Source organism: Neofelis nebulosa, chromosome 10 (assembly GCF_028018385.1).
Source record: "Neofelis nebulosa isolate mNeoNeb1 chromosome 10, mNeoNeb1.pri, whole genome shotgun sequence".
In the NCBI taxonomy this organism is placed as follows: Eukaryota; Metazoa; Chordata; class Mammalia; order Carnivora; family Felidae; genus Neofelis; species Neofelis nebulosa.
Genome location: NC_080791.1, coordinates 40,508,014 through 40,527,018, shown reverse-complemented (window position 1 = coordinate 40,527,018; position 19,005 = coordinate 40,508,014). Strand labels below are relative to the sequence as shown.

Genomic DNA, 19,005 nt, shown 5'->3' with positions numbered 1-19,005 from the left:
TGAATCCCCAAAAGGCTCAGGAATTGGAGGCATTAGCCACTTCTAAAAGGGGAAGGGATAGGGAGAAGGGCTTAAAATAAGAATTGTTGAAAAGTGAGTTTAAGAGGCAGTCAGAGCCCCAGATTCCCAATCTCTCTGCATGGCCACAAAACCACTCCCCCCACATCCTGGCAGAGCCCACAGGTGATGGTGAAATGCAGGGGTGAGAAGACGCCGAGCAGCCGGCACTTGGGGGACAGGGAGGTAAAAGTAAATCTGATGTGTTCATTGGATGCTGAGACCCACAATCAGCCCTCCTCTACCACCACCCAGTCCCCTGAATGTGAGAAACCAGGCCTTCACTCTCCCTCTGAGCAGGTGATAAGGGTCATTACTGGCGAAATTCCCCAAACCAATGGTACTAATGCAGTATCACAGTTGACAAACCCCATTCATGTGCTCAGAGCTTCCCATCAGATTTCTGGTTTCCTACCACTCCCCTCTGCAATCTGAGCTGATAAGGAAGGATTGCCAGACAAGGTAGAAAATCCTCTAATTTGGAAGATACGGAATGTATCAAGCTTCTCCAGAAAAACAGAATAGGTAGGATGGATGGATGGATGGATGGATGGATAATAGATAGGTTTTAAGGAATTGACTCATACAATTGTGGGACTGGCAAGTCTGATATTTAAAGGGCAGGCCAGCAGGCTGGAAAATCATGTAAGAGTTGATTTTGCAGTCTTGAATTTGAAATCACAGAGCAGGCCAGCAGGCTGGAAACTCAGGCAAAATTTCTATGCTGCAGTCTTGATGCAGAATTCCTCCTTCTTAAGGTCATCAACTGAATGAGTAAGGGTAATCTGCTTTACTACAGTCAGCTGATTGTGTTAATCACATCCACAAATACCCTCACAGCATCATCATAGATGGTGTTTGCCCAACATTTGGGCACCATAGCCTAGTCAAGTTGACCCATAAAATTTACCATCACAGAGACCAAAACAAAGAAACAGAAAAAAAGAACTGGGAGAAAACTATGCAGGAAGAAAACTTCATAAATATATTAATATCCTCAGAGAGATAAGAGAAGATATTATAACCACAAAACAGAAGCAGGATGCTCTTGTTTAAAAAACAGAAACACACACACAAAACCTCAGTGAATAACAACAACAAAAAAGCCCTTGGAAAACGACAGCATAAATGAAAATCTCAATAGAAGTTGTTTCAGAAGATGAGAATCTCTCAGAAACTACAGCAAAAACCCACAGAGATGTAACATAAGAAAAATAATTAGAGGAAGATTCAGGAGATCTGAGATCCAAACCATAAAACTTCCATAAAGACAGAACAAGGAAAACAAAGGAAAATAAATCATCAGTGAAACGATGAAAGAAATGTCCCCAAAGTTAAAGAACAGGACTTCCCAAAGTGCCCAGTGTTGGTTGAAATAAACCCATACTAAAGTATATCATTGTGCAATCTCAGAAAGCTGGGGGCCAAGGGAAGAACCTCCACGTTGTCGGAGAGGAAAAGAAACCAGGCCATGTACAAACTTCAGGAACCGAAAGGGCCTGGGATTTCTCAAAGGCCACATGGAGGCAATTACTCAGAATTTTGTACGCTACCTACCAGAGAGGGGAAAGAGTGGCGTAGTAATGTAGGGTTCAGCTATGCAGGGTCTCACAACATTGACCTCCTGTAAACCCTTTCTCGGGAAGCTACTGTGGAACGTGTCCTGATGAAATAGAGTCTGCCAAGAAATTAGGAAAACAGGTGATACCACAAACACTAGCTCCAGACCAGCAGAGGGCGTTCCCATGACAGCAGCCCCACAGCAGGACGAGGGGGCACTATTCAGGATGAAGCCAGTCAGACCTTGAGGAAAGACTTCTCCAGGAGATGAAAATATAGAACACCAGTGAAACAGAGATAACACAGAAAGACCTAGTCCATGAAGAGTTTGGTGTTGAATTAACGATAAGTACAGTTGACCATTGAAGAAAATGGGGCGAGGGGCGCCGAACCCCCACACAATTGAAAATCTGGGTATACCTTTTGACTCCCAAAACTTAACTCCTAATAGCCTACTGTTGACCAGAAGCCTTACCGATAACATAAACAGTTGATTAACACGTAATATGTATGTTATATGTATTATATCTTGCATTCTTACAATCAAGTAAGCTAGAGAAAAGAAAATGGTATTAAGTTCCTGAAGAAAATAAATTCACCGTACCGAACTGCAAAAGATTCACACATAAGTGAACCTTCGAAGTTCAAACCCATGTTGTTCAAAGGTCCACTTTTCTGTTCACTGGGATGCGGAGCTGCTGTTGTACAAATAGAACTTGTAGAACTGACTCTTTACTATGTGGATATATAGCTTTAATTTTTTAAAAAAAAAGGAATTTAAAATGTAAGTAGGGAGAAAGAAAGTCCTTACTAATTATTCATCCCTTCTATCTCTGAGAGGTAAATAATGCCATTGCCCTCTTAGAATCTTACCTACTCTGATATTTGATATTCTTTGCAGTAGGGATATTACTATCTCTTTCCTCATGATGGATTCAGGAGTGGAGAAAGTTGGCAAAGATGTGAAAATCGGAATCCAAATATGGGAGCTGGGTAAAGGCTGGGATTCTTCCATCTCCCTGTGCGTATGTCAAACTGAGGCTCAGTTGCTATATATTTAAGTTGCTATATATCCTCATTTTACCTGTGCTCTCCTCGTTTCCTCTCCAGGTGGGGGAGTGGGGTGGATTGCAAGTGCTCAGCCAAGGAGAAAGGGCACGGGGGTGAGAGAGGTCTTCCAGAAACGAACTAGCATTGTACCTATGGTAGACTTCTCCTCCCTGGAAAAATCCTGCCTTTTATGTAGTCGTGTGCTTGGCAAAGCATCTTCGTCCTGTCTTGGTCCCTGCTCTTGAAATCTTGGGTGTCTCTTACCATTTTCGCTAGCATTTAGGTATGTGGTTAATTCGGTGCAATTAACTAGCGGGGGATCCAAACCGTTACTTGGCATTTTTGTGGCAAATGTGTCCCTAGTTCAAAGTAACAATTTGAGGGGTGCCAGGGTGGCTTAGTGGGTTAAGCATCTGACTCTTGATTTCAGCGCAGGTCATGATCTTATAGTTCGTGAGTTCAAGTCTCACATCAGGCTCTGTGCTGACAGCACGAAGCCTGCTTGGGATTCACTGCCTCCCTCTCTCTCAGCCTCTCTCTGTCTCTTCCTCTCAATTTCAAAAATAAATAAACTTTTAAAAAGTAACCAATTTGAAAATCATCTTTGGAACCTGGGCCATGCCAAAGATTTGGTTTAGGAGGAAGTAGGAGGGCGCACCGTGGCCGAGTCCCTGCACTCTGAGCACTGCCAGTGGCATCTGTGGCTCATGAGGTCCTCTGTCTCCCTAGGCTATCAGTGTACCTGTCTCTCACAGTTCACCGGGAGAAACTGTGAGTCTGAGATCACAGCCTGCTTCCCAAACCCCTGCCAGAATGGAGGCTCCTGCGACCCAATAGGGAACGCTTTCATCTGCAATTGCAAAGCTGGGCTCACTGGAGTCACGTAAGTGAGATTGTGCAACAGTCTTTCTCCCTGCCGCTTCTTGTCCCTAAGAAAGCAAAACAGTAAACAACTAACTGGGATAAAAGATTTACCATGAGCAGGCCAGGCAAAGGGTTAATATCTCTACGAAAAGAGTGCTTACAAATGGCTTAAATCTTAACTGGGATTATCTCTGGGTAATGGGGTTACTGGTAATTTACATTTTTTACTTTATACTTACCTATATTTGCAAATTTTTACATAATTGCCGTGTGTTTTCTAATTAGGAAAACAATTCTTTTAAAGGGAATCATCCATGACCCCTAATAATTCCAGTGTCATTCTGAGGCAGACATGCTTACCCGTGTCCCCAGAAGTCATTAACTGGACTCTATTGCCTAACGTTTTATGACCATTCTGAGAAACTAAAACATACCTCTCCTTTGCATACCTTTTTTTTCCCCCAAGAAATGAGGGAAATTAAAGTGTTAGCAAAATGGAAAGGGAATGGTTTAAGCTCTTAGTAAAATGCCACTTCCAACCATCCTTGCTCGTTTGAGAAGTATATATATGTAATCTCAAGCAAGTGATATTCTAATTACAGATCAGTCTTATGTATTCATTAAAGCAAATCTCCCGAGGACTTTACCAGGAAATACTTAGCTGACTTTGAATCGTTGGATGTAATTTAAAGTAATAAAGCTGCATTTATTTTTAAATACTCTGTGATTCTAATTTCCAAATGACCTGGCCTCAATCTGTTCAAATTAGGGACGTTTGACTACATTTTAAAAGGTGGATTACCAAAGATATAAGTGATCGTGCCTTTTAAATGAACACATCAGATCAATTGCTGAAGTAGAGAAAAATGAAGAAGGAGAAAGAAGGTCCATGTTCTCACATAATGTTAACTAAGAAAGAGTAAGACTCAGACGTTTTTGCCTTGTAATTATACTTGAAGTGAGTCGTGGATTGCTTTAAAGAGAATAAAATTGATTTAATTGTTTTTCATTAGAATGTTTTAATCATTCTTTCCTGATAATCTGTATTAGCATTAACCTTTATCGTAAGCACAGAATCTGTAAAATACATAGATATGTAGCCCTGTACCTACCCACCTGCTCCCTATTTTGCCCAAGCCCTCTAATGCACCTGTGTGTGGGTGCACACACACACACACACACACACACACACACACACACAAAGACACACACACAGTTCCCAGAGAGACCAAAAATTACAGTAACTGTTGAAGGAACATGTCAGAACCAAAGATTTCTTCCTCTTGGGAAACTCTACATAAGGTATATAGGTTCACTGCTCTTTCTCTGCAATTCTACAATCCCAAAAGCTCAAAGAAATAAAAGGGTTAAGGATAAATTAGTGGCAAACTAATCTGGTGGCAAAACCAGCCAAAACTGCTCTGAGACTATTTCTAGTCTTTATTTCTCTCACTGAGAATGAATATCCGTATGTTTTATTGTGGAAACACTGGCATATTTGGTTATGGGTCCCGTGCCAGCGCCATGGTTCCAGCAGTGGGGCGGGTATCTGCCAGAGCATGAAAGCCATGTACTGTATGACGTTTCTAAGACTGCAAAAATTTAAATTCTGAAACGCACCTGGCCCCGAGGATTTGAAAACCAGTACCTCTCCAACAGTATCTGTTCTTTCTTTCTGCTCCTTCTCTCCTCTCCCCCACCCCCACCAGTCTTTGCCCTGCTCCCATCTGGCTAGGGTCTGGGAGCCATCCCCTTGGGAGAAATCCCTTAACTTCCCATGACAACTCAGGTCACCCCTCCCCCCCCACACACACACACACAGAGGTGCCCAGCCACCTCCCACGCACTCGCACACCCTCACTCTGTTTTTGTCACGCTCCACGTGCCCTTTGCGCTCTGTGCTTTCTGATAAGGAAGGCGGTTGGGAATGGAGCCGCGCGCCTTGCTGTCTGAGAAGACTCTGTGTTTTCTCCCAAGGTGTGAGGAGGACGTGGACGAGTGCGAGAGGGAGGAGTGTGAGAACGGCGGCGCCTGCGTCAACGTGTTCGGCTCCTTTGTCTGCAACTGCACGCCGGGCTACGTGGGCCAGTACTGCGGGCTGCGCCCCGTGGTCGTGCCCAACATCCAGGCCGGCCACTCGTACGTGGGCAAGGAGGAGCTCATCGGCATCGCGGTGGTCCTCTTCGTCATCTTCATCCTGGTCATCCTCTTCATCGTCTTCCGCAAGAAGGTCTTCCGCAAGAACTACTCGCGCAACAACATCACGCTGGTGCAGGACCCCGCCACGGCCGCCCTGCTCAACAAGAGCAACGGCATCCCGTTCCGCAACCTGCGGGGCGGCGGGGATGGCCGCAACATCTACCAGGAGGTGGGGCCCCCGCAGGTGCCCGTGCGCCCCATGGCCTACACGCCGTGCTTCCAGAGCGACTCCAGGAGCAACCTGGATAAGATCGTGGACGGGCTGGGCGGCGAGCACCAGGAGATGACCACGTTCCACCCTGAGTCGCCGCGCATCCTGACCGCCAGGCGCGGTGTGGTCGTGTGCAGCGTGGCCCCCAACCTCCCCGCCGTGTCGCCCTGCCGCTCCGACTGTGATTCCATCCGCAAGAATGGCTGGGATGCAGGAACCGACAGTGAGTAGGAAGCCATAGTGTGTCTGTTCATCCCTCTAGGGTCACTGGGGAAGCTGTGGTCTGGCACTGTGGAAGGAAAGCAGGGAAAGGAGAGAGAACCCGCCTGCACAGAGCACTCGTTGTGACCTGTCCTGGCACTGACTGTTCAGAAAAACTGATCTGGTTCTTACCACATTTACAGATGGGGAAAATGAGGCTCGGAGAACATGCATAAGGTCCCCAAGGTCACACAGCTAGCAAGAGGCAGCAGAGCGGGTGGGCCAGCCCAGAGCTGTCAGCTCTAAAACCCATGCTCTACTCATAATGGCACACCGTTGTTGGTAATGCAAGCTGTGTAATGACCTAAGTGATAAACAGAAAGCATGTTCCTCCAGGTCAGAAGAAGAGAGTATTTCTCAGCTTAGGGTGAAGACTTGAGAGGAACGGAGGGATATTTGAAATGGACCATGGTACATTAATGGTCCGGGAAAGGTGGAGGGACCCAGACAATGAGAAGACAAGCAAACCGTTCTGTTCGGCTGGAATGCACGGTCCATGAAACAAGAGGGTGAACCACAAGGCAGGAAAAGTCCCCTCCAGATAGTGGTATTTCCCTCTCCTTTAGGCCTCATGCAGCAGTATCGTAGCCAAAGGAAAGAGCCACAGGTGCAAAGCCCCTGTGGTGGGAAAGACCTTGACATGTTGAAGAACAGAGAGGAGATCAAGGTAGTTGGGGATTGGTGAGCAACAAGGGAAAGTGAATGCATTTTAATGGCAACATCAGTGCAGGTCTTTAAGCAGGTGAGTGACATGATCAAACTTACATTTTTAAAAGATGGCTCTGGCTGATCCATGGAGACCAGACTAAGAAGGACCAAAGAGGAAAGAAAACAGAGTCAGTTAGCTAGCTTCTGTGAACATCTAATTGAGCCATGGTGATTGTTTCCCCTGCCCTAACACCGGTCAGGATGAAGCTAACACAAGCTCTGTTGTAACCTATGACTTTTCATCAGGCCAAATGGCCGTATATTTCAGCAGCAGAGATGCCCTGGGAGTAGGAATTTCCAAAGGCTGGGTTTTTAGTACTATGATGCATGTTGGGGTAGAGGGTACAGGGGAGGCTGCTTTCAAATGGAGCTGGAGAGCATATGCAGCCCCAGAGGTAAGGGCATCTTTGTAGAGAAAGGGGGAATTCCTGCTGTGTCTTCAAGCATAAATAAGATTTGGGTAGGAAACTATTGGAGAGGGCCTTCCAGAAGCAGGAAGCAGCTTGATGAGTATAAAGGGCACATGAGGGTTACCTGACAGGTGTCTGGCTGTGTTGTTCAGGAGAAAGGTGAGGCTAGAGATGAAAGTTTAGACATCATCTGCATGCAGGGTGGTTGAATCTCTAGGAGGGGTGAACTCGCTGAGGGAACAAGAACAAAGAAAGGATGGTCAAAATGGGCCTCCAAAAGAATTTGGAGATGCCTACGTGTGGGAGATGACAGAAGCGAGAGGCCAGGAAGGGACAGAAAACAGAGCAGAGGAAGACGACAGGGCAGCTGTGTGGAAGCCAAGACCACCAATAAGGTTAGCAGGGTTGAGTACTGTGAAACCATCAGGAAAGACACAGCCTTGAAAACACAATATATTGTACCTGACACCTGGAAGATTCTTAGACATCAGAAGATATTTCAGCAAGTCATCAGGACAGAATCCAGAATGCAGACGTTAAGGACGAAGAGATTTGTTGAGAAGACAGAGGCAGCCCACGCCACCATCAATGTATATTGGGTCTCCTTAAAGCCTCACACATGCTCACATGGGCACCCAAGGGGAGGAGTGGAGGGGTGAAATGAGCAGCTTGAGGACAAGGAGCTAGTAAAAAGAGGGGTGAGGACTAGGACCTGGCGCATCCGGACACACAGTCTGTGCTCTTACCAACACCGCTCCTGGGAGCTTTAGCAGGAAAGAGGGAGAGAGACTCCTGATGATCGAGGAGGGAGCTTCTGTTCTTTTTAGGGCTGCCCCAACCACACTATCTGCTGATTCTGCCTCTCTGTGAGACACTCCTATATTGTCAGTCACTGCCCTTGGATTTTAGTCATTCCCTGTCAAATGATCTGTAGAGTTAGTCTTTAAGAAAACCTCACCAATCCACCAGCTATTAGAAAGGCTCTTTTTTAATTTAACAATGAAGAAAGAGGAGGTTGAATAAAGGAAGTGGAGAAAGAAGTTGCATACACGGCCTTCACCAGGGTGGATCATTTGTTGTTTCCTTCCTAGTGTCCGGGGTTAAGCTGAAGGGCCTCACTCTGTGCTTTTCTGAGGCACACCTTCATATGTTTTTGCGGTGTGGCTGTTGGGAGGCAGATTCTCTCAGGCGTCTCTCTCCACTCACATCAGCTGTTTATCCACCTCATCGTTCTGCTGTGGCTTCAGCGTCTGACAGCAGGTGTGGAGCCCCAGTGCCCGATACTGACATCACCTTTTGTGGAAGAAACAGTGATTTCTGCACTCACAAAGAGGGACAACTGCTCCCTCAATCACAAGTCACCGTCTCTTCTTCCCATCGTGTTACGCGATGATTTGAAGGTTTTCCTGGTGACCATTTTTCCTCCACTCGCTTCATAACGTGACAGCTTTATTTACAGAATCTACCTCAGGCCAAAACTCACATTTCCCCCCGAAGTATTGTTGTGTTTTTATTGAGTAGATTCCCTTCTTTGTTAAGCAAGGCAGGGTTAGCCAGCGAGACAATCTCTAGGCTACTAATTCATTTTTTACTTGACAACTTCAAAATATGGGTTGTTTTTATTGCTTCCTTTAGTCCATCAAATAAGAAAATAGCCCTGTAGTGTGTGTGTGTGTGTGTGTGTGTGTGTGTGTGTGTGTGTTGTTCAGGCTGTCTTTGCATAGCCAAAAGGAGGAAGTGTGTAGATAAGAGCACGTCCACACTGCTGGCTGCCCCTCTACCACACACAGTGCAGAACCGCCGTCATTCCCAAAACCGATGTGACGCTGCCCTCTAGGAGGCGAAGCTGAGAAAGCCACTTGCTCCCCAGAGATGGAAGTTTGGATGAATGGAATGGCATTCTTGCCTATAAAATATTTATACCCCTATTTTATAAGTAATCTCATTTAACCTGGTGTTGACACCACGTCGGTTCATGTAAATGATTTAAATTAACTCTGAATGGCAAAGAGCAACACAGCCACTTCATCCTGCCTTCAACTCTTCACTTAGTCGCCTCACTTTGAGGAGGGAACAGCCACTTTCAGCTGTCAGCTCTTTGCAAGCTCATTTACCACGGGTTAAGGGTTCCGAATCCATAATGTAAATCACTTGATTGACAGACCTTTGCCCCCAGTGGCACAATCAGTTTTCTATTGTGGAGCTAAATTATTTTCTCGAAGCAAATGAAAGAGCTCTGAGAAGTGAACTCTGGGGGTGGGAAGGCCAGAAATACGCACAAGGTAACCAGTGTCATTTCTGCTTTCTCTCCGGCTGTCCTCAAAGACAAAGGGGTTGATGATCCGGGAGAAGTGACCTGCTTTGCAGGCAGTAATAAAGGCAGCAACTCTGAAGTTCAGTCTCTCAGCTCCTTCCAGTCAGATTCTGGCGACGACAATGGTAAGCAGTCTGTAGATGTGTTCCCCTAGGTGGGTTCTGCCTTCTGTGTGGGCGGTCAGTGGTGACCCGATCATGGACTCGTGAGCGCGTTCATCAGCGTTTTGGTTGACCCCACTGCTAGAGGTCATTGCTGAGGGAGGACCTATTGAGCTACAGCTGTGGGCAGGCCAGGGGTCCATATCAGAGGGTGACAAAATTCCCTGACCTCTGATAATGCATCCTCTGACTTTTATTTTTCATAATGGAGCCACCTCATCCCGGATGACACTCTCTAGAAAACTGTGACTTTTTTTTTTTTTTTTTAATTTTACTACTGGTGATCTCTTCACTCTTCACTGTATATCCAAACTCCCCGTCATGAGAAATTAGTTTAGGAGTAAGACCTCCTTCCCACACACCCTCATTCCATGGAAGTGGCATCCTATTTCACTTGAATTCTCCTCATAATCATCTAGGGTCATGGGTCTTCGGAGTATCTGTGAATACTGTGACTATGGACCAGCTCCTTAGAAAAATGCACATACACCCAATACACCCAATATGTTGCACAAAATTCCATGTGGTGCCTGGACCTCACTGACACTCCAGAGCTGCTACCACTACCTGTTGTGAACTGACATTCACGGAGAGGGTACCACTGGGTTTTCTGAGACGAGGAACCAGCTTTGGAGGATGGCTTGGCCTCTCCGGGCCAGGAGATGAAGCAGAAATGGTCAAAAAGCAGTGAGAGCTCACTATATAGCGGTGAATCAAGAACAATTTCAAATGGTCGTCCTCAGAGTCAGTTAGCATTACCGTAGTCTACACCTCACTTCATTTTCCCATAAATAAGCAATTGGCAAAAATTTAATATTTATTAATTAATGTGATCATACAACCCATAAACCCATGCTGAGTTTCTCTTATGTGCTGCACCCTATGCTGGGTATTTTGTACCCAGAAGTACAAGATGAAAACAACATAGTGTTTACCCACCCTCCCACGCAGGTAAATATAGGAACAGGTGAGCTCCAAGGCTATAGAAGCAATCTTAGAAATAAAATAGTCTACTTCCATCACCCTCATCCCCAAATGTCTTCCACTCTAATACCCGGCACCCCTTAGAGGTGCAGAAGCCTAATGTATGTGACTGCTGGGATAACAAACCATAGAACAGTGGATCTCTTCTGACCATCTTCAGAAAGTCAAGGGCACGCCTCCAGATCTGTTTGCCTTTATGCTTACTCTTTCCCTCATCCCAACCAGAAGATAAGTTATTGCTGGTTTGCATTTTTTAAATGTTTATTTATTTTTGAGAAAGGGACAGAGCATGAGTTGGGGAGGGGCAGAGAGAGAGAGGGAGACACAGAATCCAAAGCAGTCTCCAGGCTCTGATCTGTTGGCACATGAACCGTGAGGTAATGACCTGAGCCAAAATCAGACACTTAACCAAACCCAGGGGCCCCTGGTTTGCATTTTAGAGAGAAGCACCCAAGAACATACAGTTTCCAAACTCCAGGCAGAGCTCCAGCATGATACCTGGTTGACTATGCTCACGGGCTCTGCTACGCGTGCCCTTAAGCTCACACATTGGGCCTTCCTGCTAACATTCTGGGTTGGTCCTGACTAGAGGGTTAGGAATTGTCAACAAGTTAATTTTAAGCAGGATCACCTCTCCACGAGCTGCTGCTGTCAGGTGCTAAATCAACCTGTGCAGATCACAGAATTCCCCTTCCCAGATTCTAACTATTTCAGAGGCCAGATACTGACTTCTGTTCATGCTTCACTGGTAGAAGCTGGGCTCTGGGTTGTTCTAGGCTATCAGTGGCATCATGTACAGTGTGAAGCCTTCAGTCCTGCAAAGGTTGTCCTCCGTCACTGGCATTTGGTTTGGAGCAGCATGGCTAACCAACAAATAATTATCCGTGGGAATAGAGAGGTCTTCCCTGGAGAGCCTTGGGGAGTTATTAATGAGAAATTACCATGAGCTTGACGAGCCACTGCCTTCCTAGATTGATTTCGCCGGGTCATGGGGTGTGAATTTATGATCCAGCAATCCCTGCCGATCATGCCTTTCAAAGGACTAGCCCCGGATTTGCTGCTGTTTCCCTTCTGTTCCAAGTAGCCCCAGGACTCCCAGATAAAAGTGTCCGCTGGAGCACTGCCTAATGGACAGACTGGGGAGCCTTTGGGTGTTTGCATGCCACGTCTTTGTTGTTGCCATTGTTGTGAAGAGAAGTTCACTTGTATCTGAAATACGTGACTAACCTGAAACTGTCCTTCCCTTCCCCCCATCTTCTTTTCCTGGCCACAAGCATCCATTGTGACTGTCATTCAGCTTGTCAACAATGTAGTTGACACTATAGAGAATGAAGGTATTTACTTTTTTCTTCAATGGCATTTCTTTGTGTAGAGTTATCCTTTTGGAAATAGGGCTTCCTTGTTACTTGGATCTAGGGGTGATTTTAATCAGCTGGTAACTGAGGGGACACCGGATGTTTCTTTAGAGATTGGAGTGAATTTTACAATTTTGAAGGAAAAAAAAATCTAGTTCATAAGTTTTTAAATAGTTGGGGTAGTCTTTTTTTTTTTTTTTTTTAATAAAATCCCTTCTAAGAGAAGAGCACCCAATCATCTGGAATCCAGATTGCTACTAAATTCCTTCTTATATTCAACATGTATCCAGTGAGCACCTATTATGAGCTGGAAATACTTAAGGTATCATTCAAAGCTATAATCCTAGGGGGATTGGTTTCAATCAGGTAACTTTTATCAGTGACTTAATACAATTGGGGCCAGGTATAGATGGGATTTATCTTTTTGTTTCCTAAATAACAATGAGGAGAAACAGGAGCATGTTTTGTTTTTTTTTTTTTTTTAAATCATCTAAGATGTTCTGTTTTACCCTCTTCACATGGCTTGGATTACCAGGTTTACCTCTTACTTTGTATTTAAACAGTGTCTGTCATGGATCAAGGACAAAACTACAACCGAGGTGACTCTGCCATGACCCCAGCATCACATTTACTTAATGCCTTTTGAATTGCCGAGTTTGTTCTTACTGTGTCCCTTTGCCTCCGTCTTTCCTGTGTTTCTTTGATCTGAATTTTGCATGTTCCAGGTGTCTTGTGTGCTTGGCATCGGGAGGTGAAAGCCCCTCCAGCATCCCACCCCCAGCCTCCCCACTGCGCGTGTGGTTCATCGATGTGCAATGCATCTCCCTGCCTTCTGTGGACCACAGTATGGCCCATGTACCCCTCTCTCTGGGAGCATGCTGCCAGCCTCGCTCTGCATTTAGCGTGTGGAAAGGAAGAGGGAACAGAGGGAGGGGGTGCTGGAACTATGTTTCCTCAGCATGCCCTGGCTGGCCGTCCCTTCTGGCATGGCTGAGTGTGAGGTCTTGCAAAACCAGGCACCATCTCTTACAGTCGCCATCCCCTCATTGTCCCAGGGCCAGAGCATGGCTGGTCCCTCATAGAACCCTTGTAAGGAGCATGCACTTGACTCCCGGCATCTCAGGGTCTCTTGGATGTCAATTGCATGTCAGGTCCCCCCTCTGCTCCTTTCCGAGCCCTGCCCCGGCTCCAGACTGGAGGAAATTAACTGTCAGCGCTTTTGTCCCACAGCCTACCACTGGGACACCTCTGACTGGATGCCCGGAGCCCGCCTGTCGGACATAGAGGAAGTGCCCAACTATGAGAACCAGGAGGGAGGGTCTGCACACCAGGGCAGCACTCGGGAGTTGGAGAGCGATTACTACCTGGGCGGCTATGACATCGACAGCGAGTATCCACCCCCCCATGAAGAGGAGTTCCTGAATCAGGACCAGCTGCCCCCTCCCCTGCCAGAGGATTTCCCAGACCAGTACGAGGCCCTGCCCCCTTCCCAGCCCGTCTCACTGGCCAGCACCCTGAGCCCGGACTGCAGGAGACGGCCTCAGTTCCACCCCAGCCAGTATCTCCCTCCCCACCCATTCCCCAACGACACGGATTTGGTGGGCCCGCCTGCCGCCTGTGAATTCAGTACTTTTGCCGTGAGCATGAGCCAGGGCGCAGAGACGGCCGGCCCAGCAGACAGCGTGTCTCTATCCTTGCACAATTCCAGAGGCACCTCGTCCTCGGATGTGTCGGCCAGCTGCGGCTTCGACGATTCCGAAGCAGCCATGAGTGACTACGAGAGCGTGGGCGAGCTCAGCCTCGCCAGCCTGCACATTCCTTTTATGGAGACTCAGCACCAGACCCAGGTGTAGACGGCCGCGGGCGCCGTAGCCCTGTCTGTGGCTGAACTGCGGAAGGAGGCTGGCCGGGCTCGCGTCTCCGCGGCCTGCAGCCGGAAAGAAACACGTTGTTTGCCGCTGGGAACTTCTTCACAAGTCCTGCTGTCACGGGCAAGCTCCACTCCAGCTGGGCAGAAAGAAAGGCTCCGATTGTTTCTTGGGGGTGATGGAGAGCCTTGCAGTAGGTACCTGCGTTCACAGCCAAGACCGGGCACCAAGTTTCTACAGGGCGAATCAACTCCACCCGTTGGGTTATACAGCCTATCTTGTATGGCTTTGTGCAGTGTTTGGGACCTGGAAAGGGTTACGGCAGAGCCGGCAGTATTAACGACTGGCAAGCAGAAAGAGGCATTGTTGCATGTAATTTTGAGCCAATGGGGGGTGGGGGGTTAAAACAGTAGTTATGATGGTCAGAAAAGTTAGTCTCTTAGGCAAAAAAAAGAGAAACAAATATTAAATAAATAAAAAAACAGACAAGAAAATGGGCTGAAGCCTTTAAAATCAACTCTATTTTTCTTTAATAAGCTGTCCAATTTTCAGCTATAAAATTAGGTTTGGGTAATATGGTTTGTATGCTTAGTTATTTTTGTTTGTTTGTGTTAAGCATCCAATATAATATAGTTGGGCTTTATGATCTTTGAGAAGGGTATCAGTGGAGGGAAATATGAGGATATGTGGGCTCGCTTTTGTGGGTTGGGGAGAAGGTTAACAGTGTTCACACATTAGAAAGAATGTGATTATCTGTTTTGTGTTTTCCAGAAATATTCCTGGCTCTCGCTACAATTTTAATATTGCTGCAGACATTGGCCTTTGTTCTGAGAATCAGGGAAGAAAAAGAAAAAACGAAAGACAAAACACAAACAAAAGGTGTACTTTAGCGCATTGTTCTCTAGAATGAGAGGTATTCAGAGGTTTAAGCAGAATTCAAATTCAGGAGGAAAAAGGGAAACATCCTTCCAAAGTTTTCAGCTGGATAATCACAATTCTTGCTAATGCAGACAAAAATCTAAGTGTTATCCTAAATTGGTAGCATCCTCACTATAAATGCAATTACGTTTGGAAAAGGAGAAAGTAGATTAGCTCTTGTGTACAAATTATAATAGTGCGTGTGTCTGGGCCTATGTACAAATACGTGCTTGCACTCAATAAGGCTGCTCTTGAAGAAAGCGGACGCGAAGAGTTTAGGATACAGATCGTGTTGAACACCCTGCCAGCAAGGCAGGTCTTTCACTTTCTCCGATCTCTCCAGTGTCAGAGAAACACAAAATGCCATATTTTGCTCCGGTTCAGTTAACTTTATTTTGGTACCGCCATTTATATTAACTTAAAACAAAACTGTGCTTTTTAAAGAATAATATTTTGTTATCGTTTTCCAGAACTAAACTCTTATTTGAAAAATGTGTAATGCTTGATCACACCCTGGGGTTCTCCTCTCTTCTGACACGTGGGCTTGAGCCATATGAGTTTCCAAAATTGACAGGAGAATCATTCCACCAGAAATAGAATAACCCAGTACTCGAAGCTTAAAGTTACCAAGTTGACGGACTTTCCTCTTTCGCTTCAATCGGATTATGGCCACGTGCACAGTGGCCATGGTAAATAAATGCACATTTGCACTAGCTGCTTCATGAGCAAATCTCTGTGTCCACAGTTTCTGGTGACATATGGCATTGGTGTGTCAATTGTACTGTCCTGAATCCGCATATCATCCACTCAGACACATCTTTAGTGGCTTCAGTTGTGTTTAGTAGGAGTCAGTGTTGCTGAAGTTCGTTGTAAAAAAAAAAAAAAAAAAAAAAAAAAAAAAAAATTCCTTTCCATTCCCAAGCTTCCGGAGTACATGAGACACTTCACAGATTCCTCGGCTTTTCTCCTCTTCCCGTCTCTTGGTCAGACCTACTCGTGGAGGCATTATCCGCACTGTGGTCTTGAAATAAATGAATTTCACTGAGGCTGCTTTGGAGAACAAAGTCTTTGGTATTTTTCTTATAGAAGAAGCACATTTGCAAGAATCGCGGAGAAAACGATGAACTAATGGTCTAGAATAGAATCACCGCTACACTGTTAATAACGCAATGACATAAAAACCATCAAAGTAAAACCAACAATTCATTTCTTGCCCCCAGGAAACATTACAGCGACATTAATGCCGACGGCTCACTACTGCTTACCCAGCATCTCCTCCAGGGAGAATGCCTGACTGACACGGTAATGAAGGAGTAAATAGATCTTAATGCAGTCGTGAAGTCACCCAAGAAAATTGTGCCCACTCTTTGCTCTGGCCTATATAAAATACCTCTTTCTTCAGCATATCTTCCCCTGATTCTCTGCAGCTAAAAGTATACCAGACGAGCATGTGTTATGTTGTGATTCATTACCTTTAAACACATGGCATCTTTTCCCTTTGGGGATAACTGGATTTCCCTGTAGGTTACAAAATGGTTTGTAGTTAGGCCAATGTGGAATTAGGTGGGGTGACTGCTGATTCAAAGAGCAGGAAGGGTCCTTAAAATCCCCTTGCCTAAGCCCTTGTTTTATAAAAGAGGAAACATGGCTGGAGAGGCGACGAGACTTGACCGAGCTCACGCAGGAAGTTAAGTAGCTGAACAGGGACTAGAACGCATCATTCTGCCAAGATGCTTTCTATAGAACACTGCTCACCACTAACCTTCCTGGGATATGGTATCTGCCTGCTTCTGTTGACCTCCCACAATCCTGCTTTGGAATACGCTAGAAAAGAGAGTTCATGGAAGCCTTAGGATCTCCTGCTTGCTTGCAGCCCCCCTAGGAAAGATGCAGTTACAGAATTCACACTTTTCTTTGGACATTTATCAAAATGCTGCTTTTACCAAATGAATGTTTTCTAAAGTGAAGCTGGAATGATAATTACAGAATGGAGCTCAGACCAGGCATCAATTATAGTGAAACTTTGATTATAATGTTACCTACTGGATGCATTTTTGTTTTTCTTTTTTCTTCCCCCCTACCAGTCCTGATGTTTGTTCCTGCCCCCTCCACCATGATGAACCACATGGAAAATATGTAAGCCAGGAAATGTCTTTCCCTTTTTTCTAACATGTATGTGCTACCTCCTAGAAGCCATTTTCCATAGCCTGTTGTAGGCACTTTACCTGTATTGCACACATTCTGGTTAGGTTGAAAGCAGCTAATGTCATAGCATTGTCATAGCAGAAGCGATGGGGCTGTAAAAGATGAGTAATGTACGTGTTCATTTGCTTTCTTCTGCAAGTATTTTGCTGCTGAGTTCCAAACCGTGCCAGCTTTCCGTTTACTCACGTCCTGCCCATTCGTGAAATGCCATTGTCGAAGACCCAGAAGTAGCAGTAAGAGCAGGTCAAGTCTATGCATTTGAGGTTTACCCTGTCAGACAATCAGTTTGAAGGCCTGGAAAGGGAATTTATGATGCATTCCTGGAACGTGTCTGGAGCCACCCTTGGGAGTCACCAGCGCAGACTGGGAAAAAGCTAGTAAAAGATCTATACCACTGGCCAACTCTTACTTCTTCCCACCCCCACCCCACCCACTGCCCCTACTAATGCCGTGTCTACGTAATCAAAGTCAGGGGACTTGAGAAAAGAGATCACCACAGTGAATCGCACAAGATACAGAACTCACCTCCCTGGGAACGAATTCAGGAAGATGTAGCGTTCGTTTTGCAGGGGCTGTCCAGGTAATTGTCTGTTTTTTCCCCACTTCTGCCCTCCCAGTGCACGGATACTGCTAACATGGTTAGGCTTTTATGTTTCGTGTTTCTAGTCTCACACCATGAGAAATGGAGGTTCGAAGAGGCCCTACTCCAGAGTCCTCATTTTGTGTGGTCTGTGAGAAGGCGGTTACGTGTTTATGCTGGTTTTTGTCCCGCGACCTTCAACTGCACATTATTCTGGTGGAAATCCACAATGGCTTTAAGCTTCTGGCTGCGTAATTCTAGGGTTTAGAGTCACCATTTGTGGATTTGGCATCAGTTACTATTTAGCCAGCTGGCTAAGAGGTAGGAAAAGAGTAAGATTTTCTTTCCTTATGTAATAATGAAAAGCAATAATTACAAGTATGTAATAATACACAAAGGCCATAATTAGTCTCTTCCAGTGTTGGAGATGCACTGGAGAATCGTACAGTCATTCGAAGCGTGTTGGGACCCATTGGTATGGACCGCAGCACCCTTCCGGCAAACAAATACCTGAATTGCTACTACGTAACAACTCTGAGCCCATACTACTGCATTTGGGGAGGTGACAAACATGTTCAGGAAATGGAAGCAGTTCTTTTTAAGCACTGTATCAGAGAGATTGTCTTGTAAATTTACCTGTTACAAACAGGCTGGTTTGTAAAAGATGTATGTTTTGGTGTTTCAAATGTTTATAAAATTGTATATAATGGTTTCAATTTTCCAGGCTTTTGTAGATACTGTATTTGATGCCTATCAGGATGCTTTAATTTCGGGGGGTCGAATATAATTCTAAGTCACTCATGCTGTTGGTCTGCCACTTTTGAGATAACCACACACACACACACACACACACACACACACAGGATTTTAGATTTGCAAATGATGTTTTTTAATCATTTCAAAATGTACTGTAACCTTTCTTTGGTTCTACTGTTTTCATTTAACTTTCTCTGTTTCCAAGAAGATGTTTGTAATTGACATTTTTTAAAACAAATGTGTTTTGCCCAGTTACTAAATACCTGATTTTTACGTCATTTCAAATTCAGATGAAGTATGTCATTTCTTTACATACACGCACGCGCACTCCCCTGAACTTGCACACACATCACATACCAAACCTTATGCAAAGGGGGAAGCTAGCACTTCAAGTGAATCTTGTCCCTTATGGAAATGGATTATTTCTGCATATATTGCTGTTGGCAGTATTCAGTCTTGTGTTCTTTTTCTAAAAAAAAAATTTAAAAAAAAAAAGAAGAAAGAAAGAAAGAGAAACAAACATCAGCAACAACAAAAAGACGGC

The 19,005-nt window shown here is 45.3% G+C and overlaps 1 protein-coding gene across 4 annotated transcripts in view; it reads left to right on the top strand.

The window, feature by feature from the left end:
- FAT3 (FAT atypical cadherin 3) overlaps window positions 1-18,750 on the top strand; it is a 672,953-nt gene extending 654,203 nt beyond the window's left edge. For 2 of the 4 annotated variants that reach the window (XM_058687503.1, XM_058687502.1), the window contains 6 exons: window positions 3,397-3,550; window positions 5,509-6,164; window positions 9,646-9,759; window positions 12,054-12,113; window positions 12,698-12,733; window positions 13,365-18,750. In XM_058687503.1, coding sequence (XP_058543486.1) covers window positions 3,397-3,550; window positions 5,509-6,164; window positions 9,646-9,759; window positions 12,054-12,113; window positions 12,698-12,733; window positions 13,365-13,987 — 1,643 coding nt within the window. In that variant the 3' untranslated portion in view covers window positions 13,988-18,750. The remainder of the gene's footprint in view (window positions 1-3,396; window positions 3,551-5,508; window positions 6,165-9,645; window positions 9,760-12,053; window positions 12,114-12,697; window positions 12,734-13,364) is intronic. The other 2 variants (XM_058687506.1, XM_058687504.1) reach the window with 1 other exon arrangement.
- The last annotated feature ends 255 nt before the right edge of the window (window positions 18,751-19,005 follow it).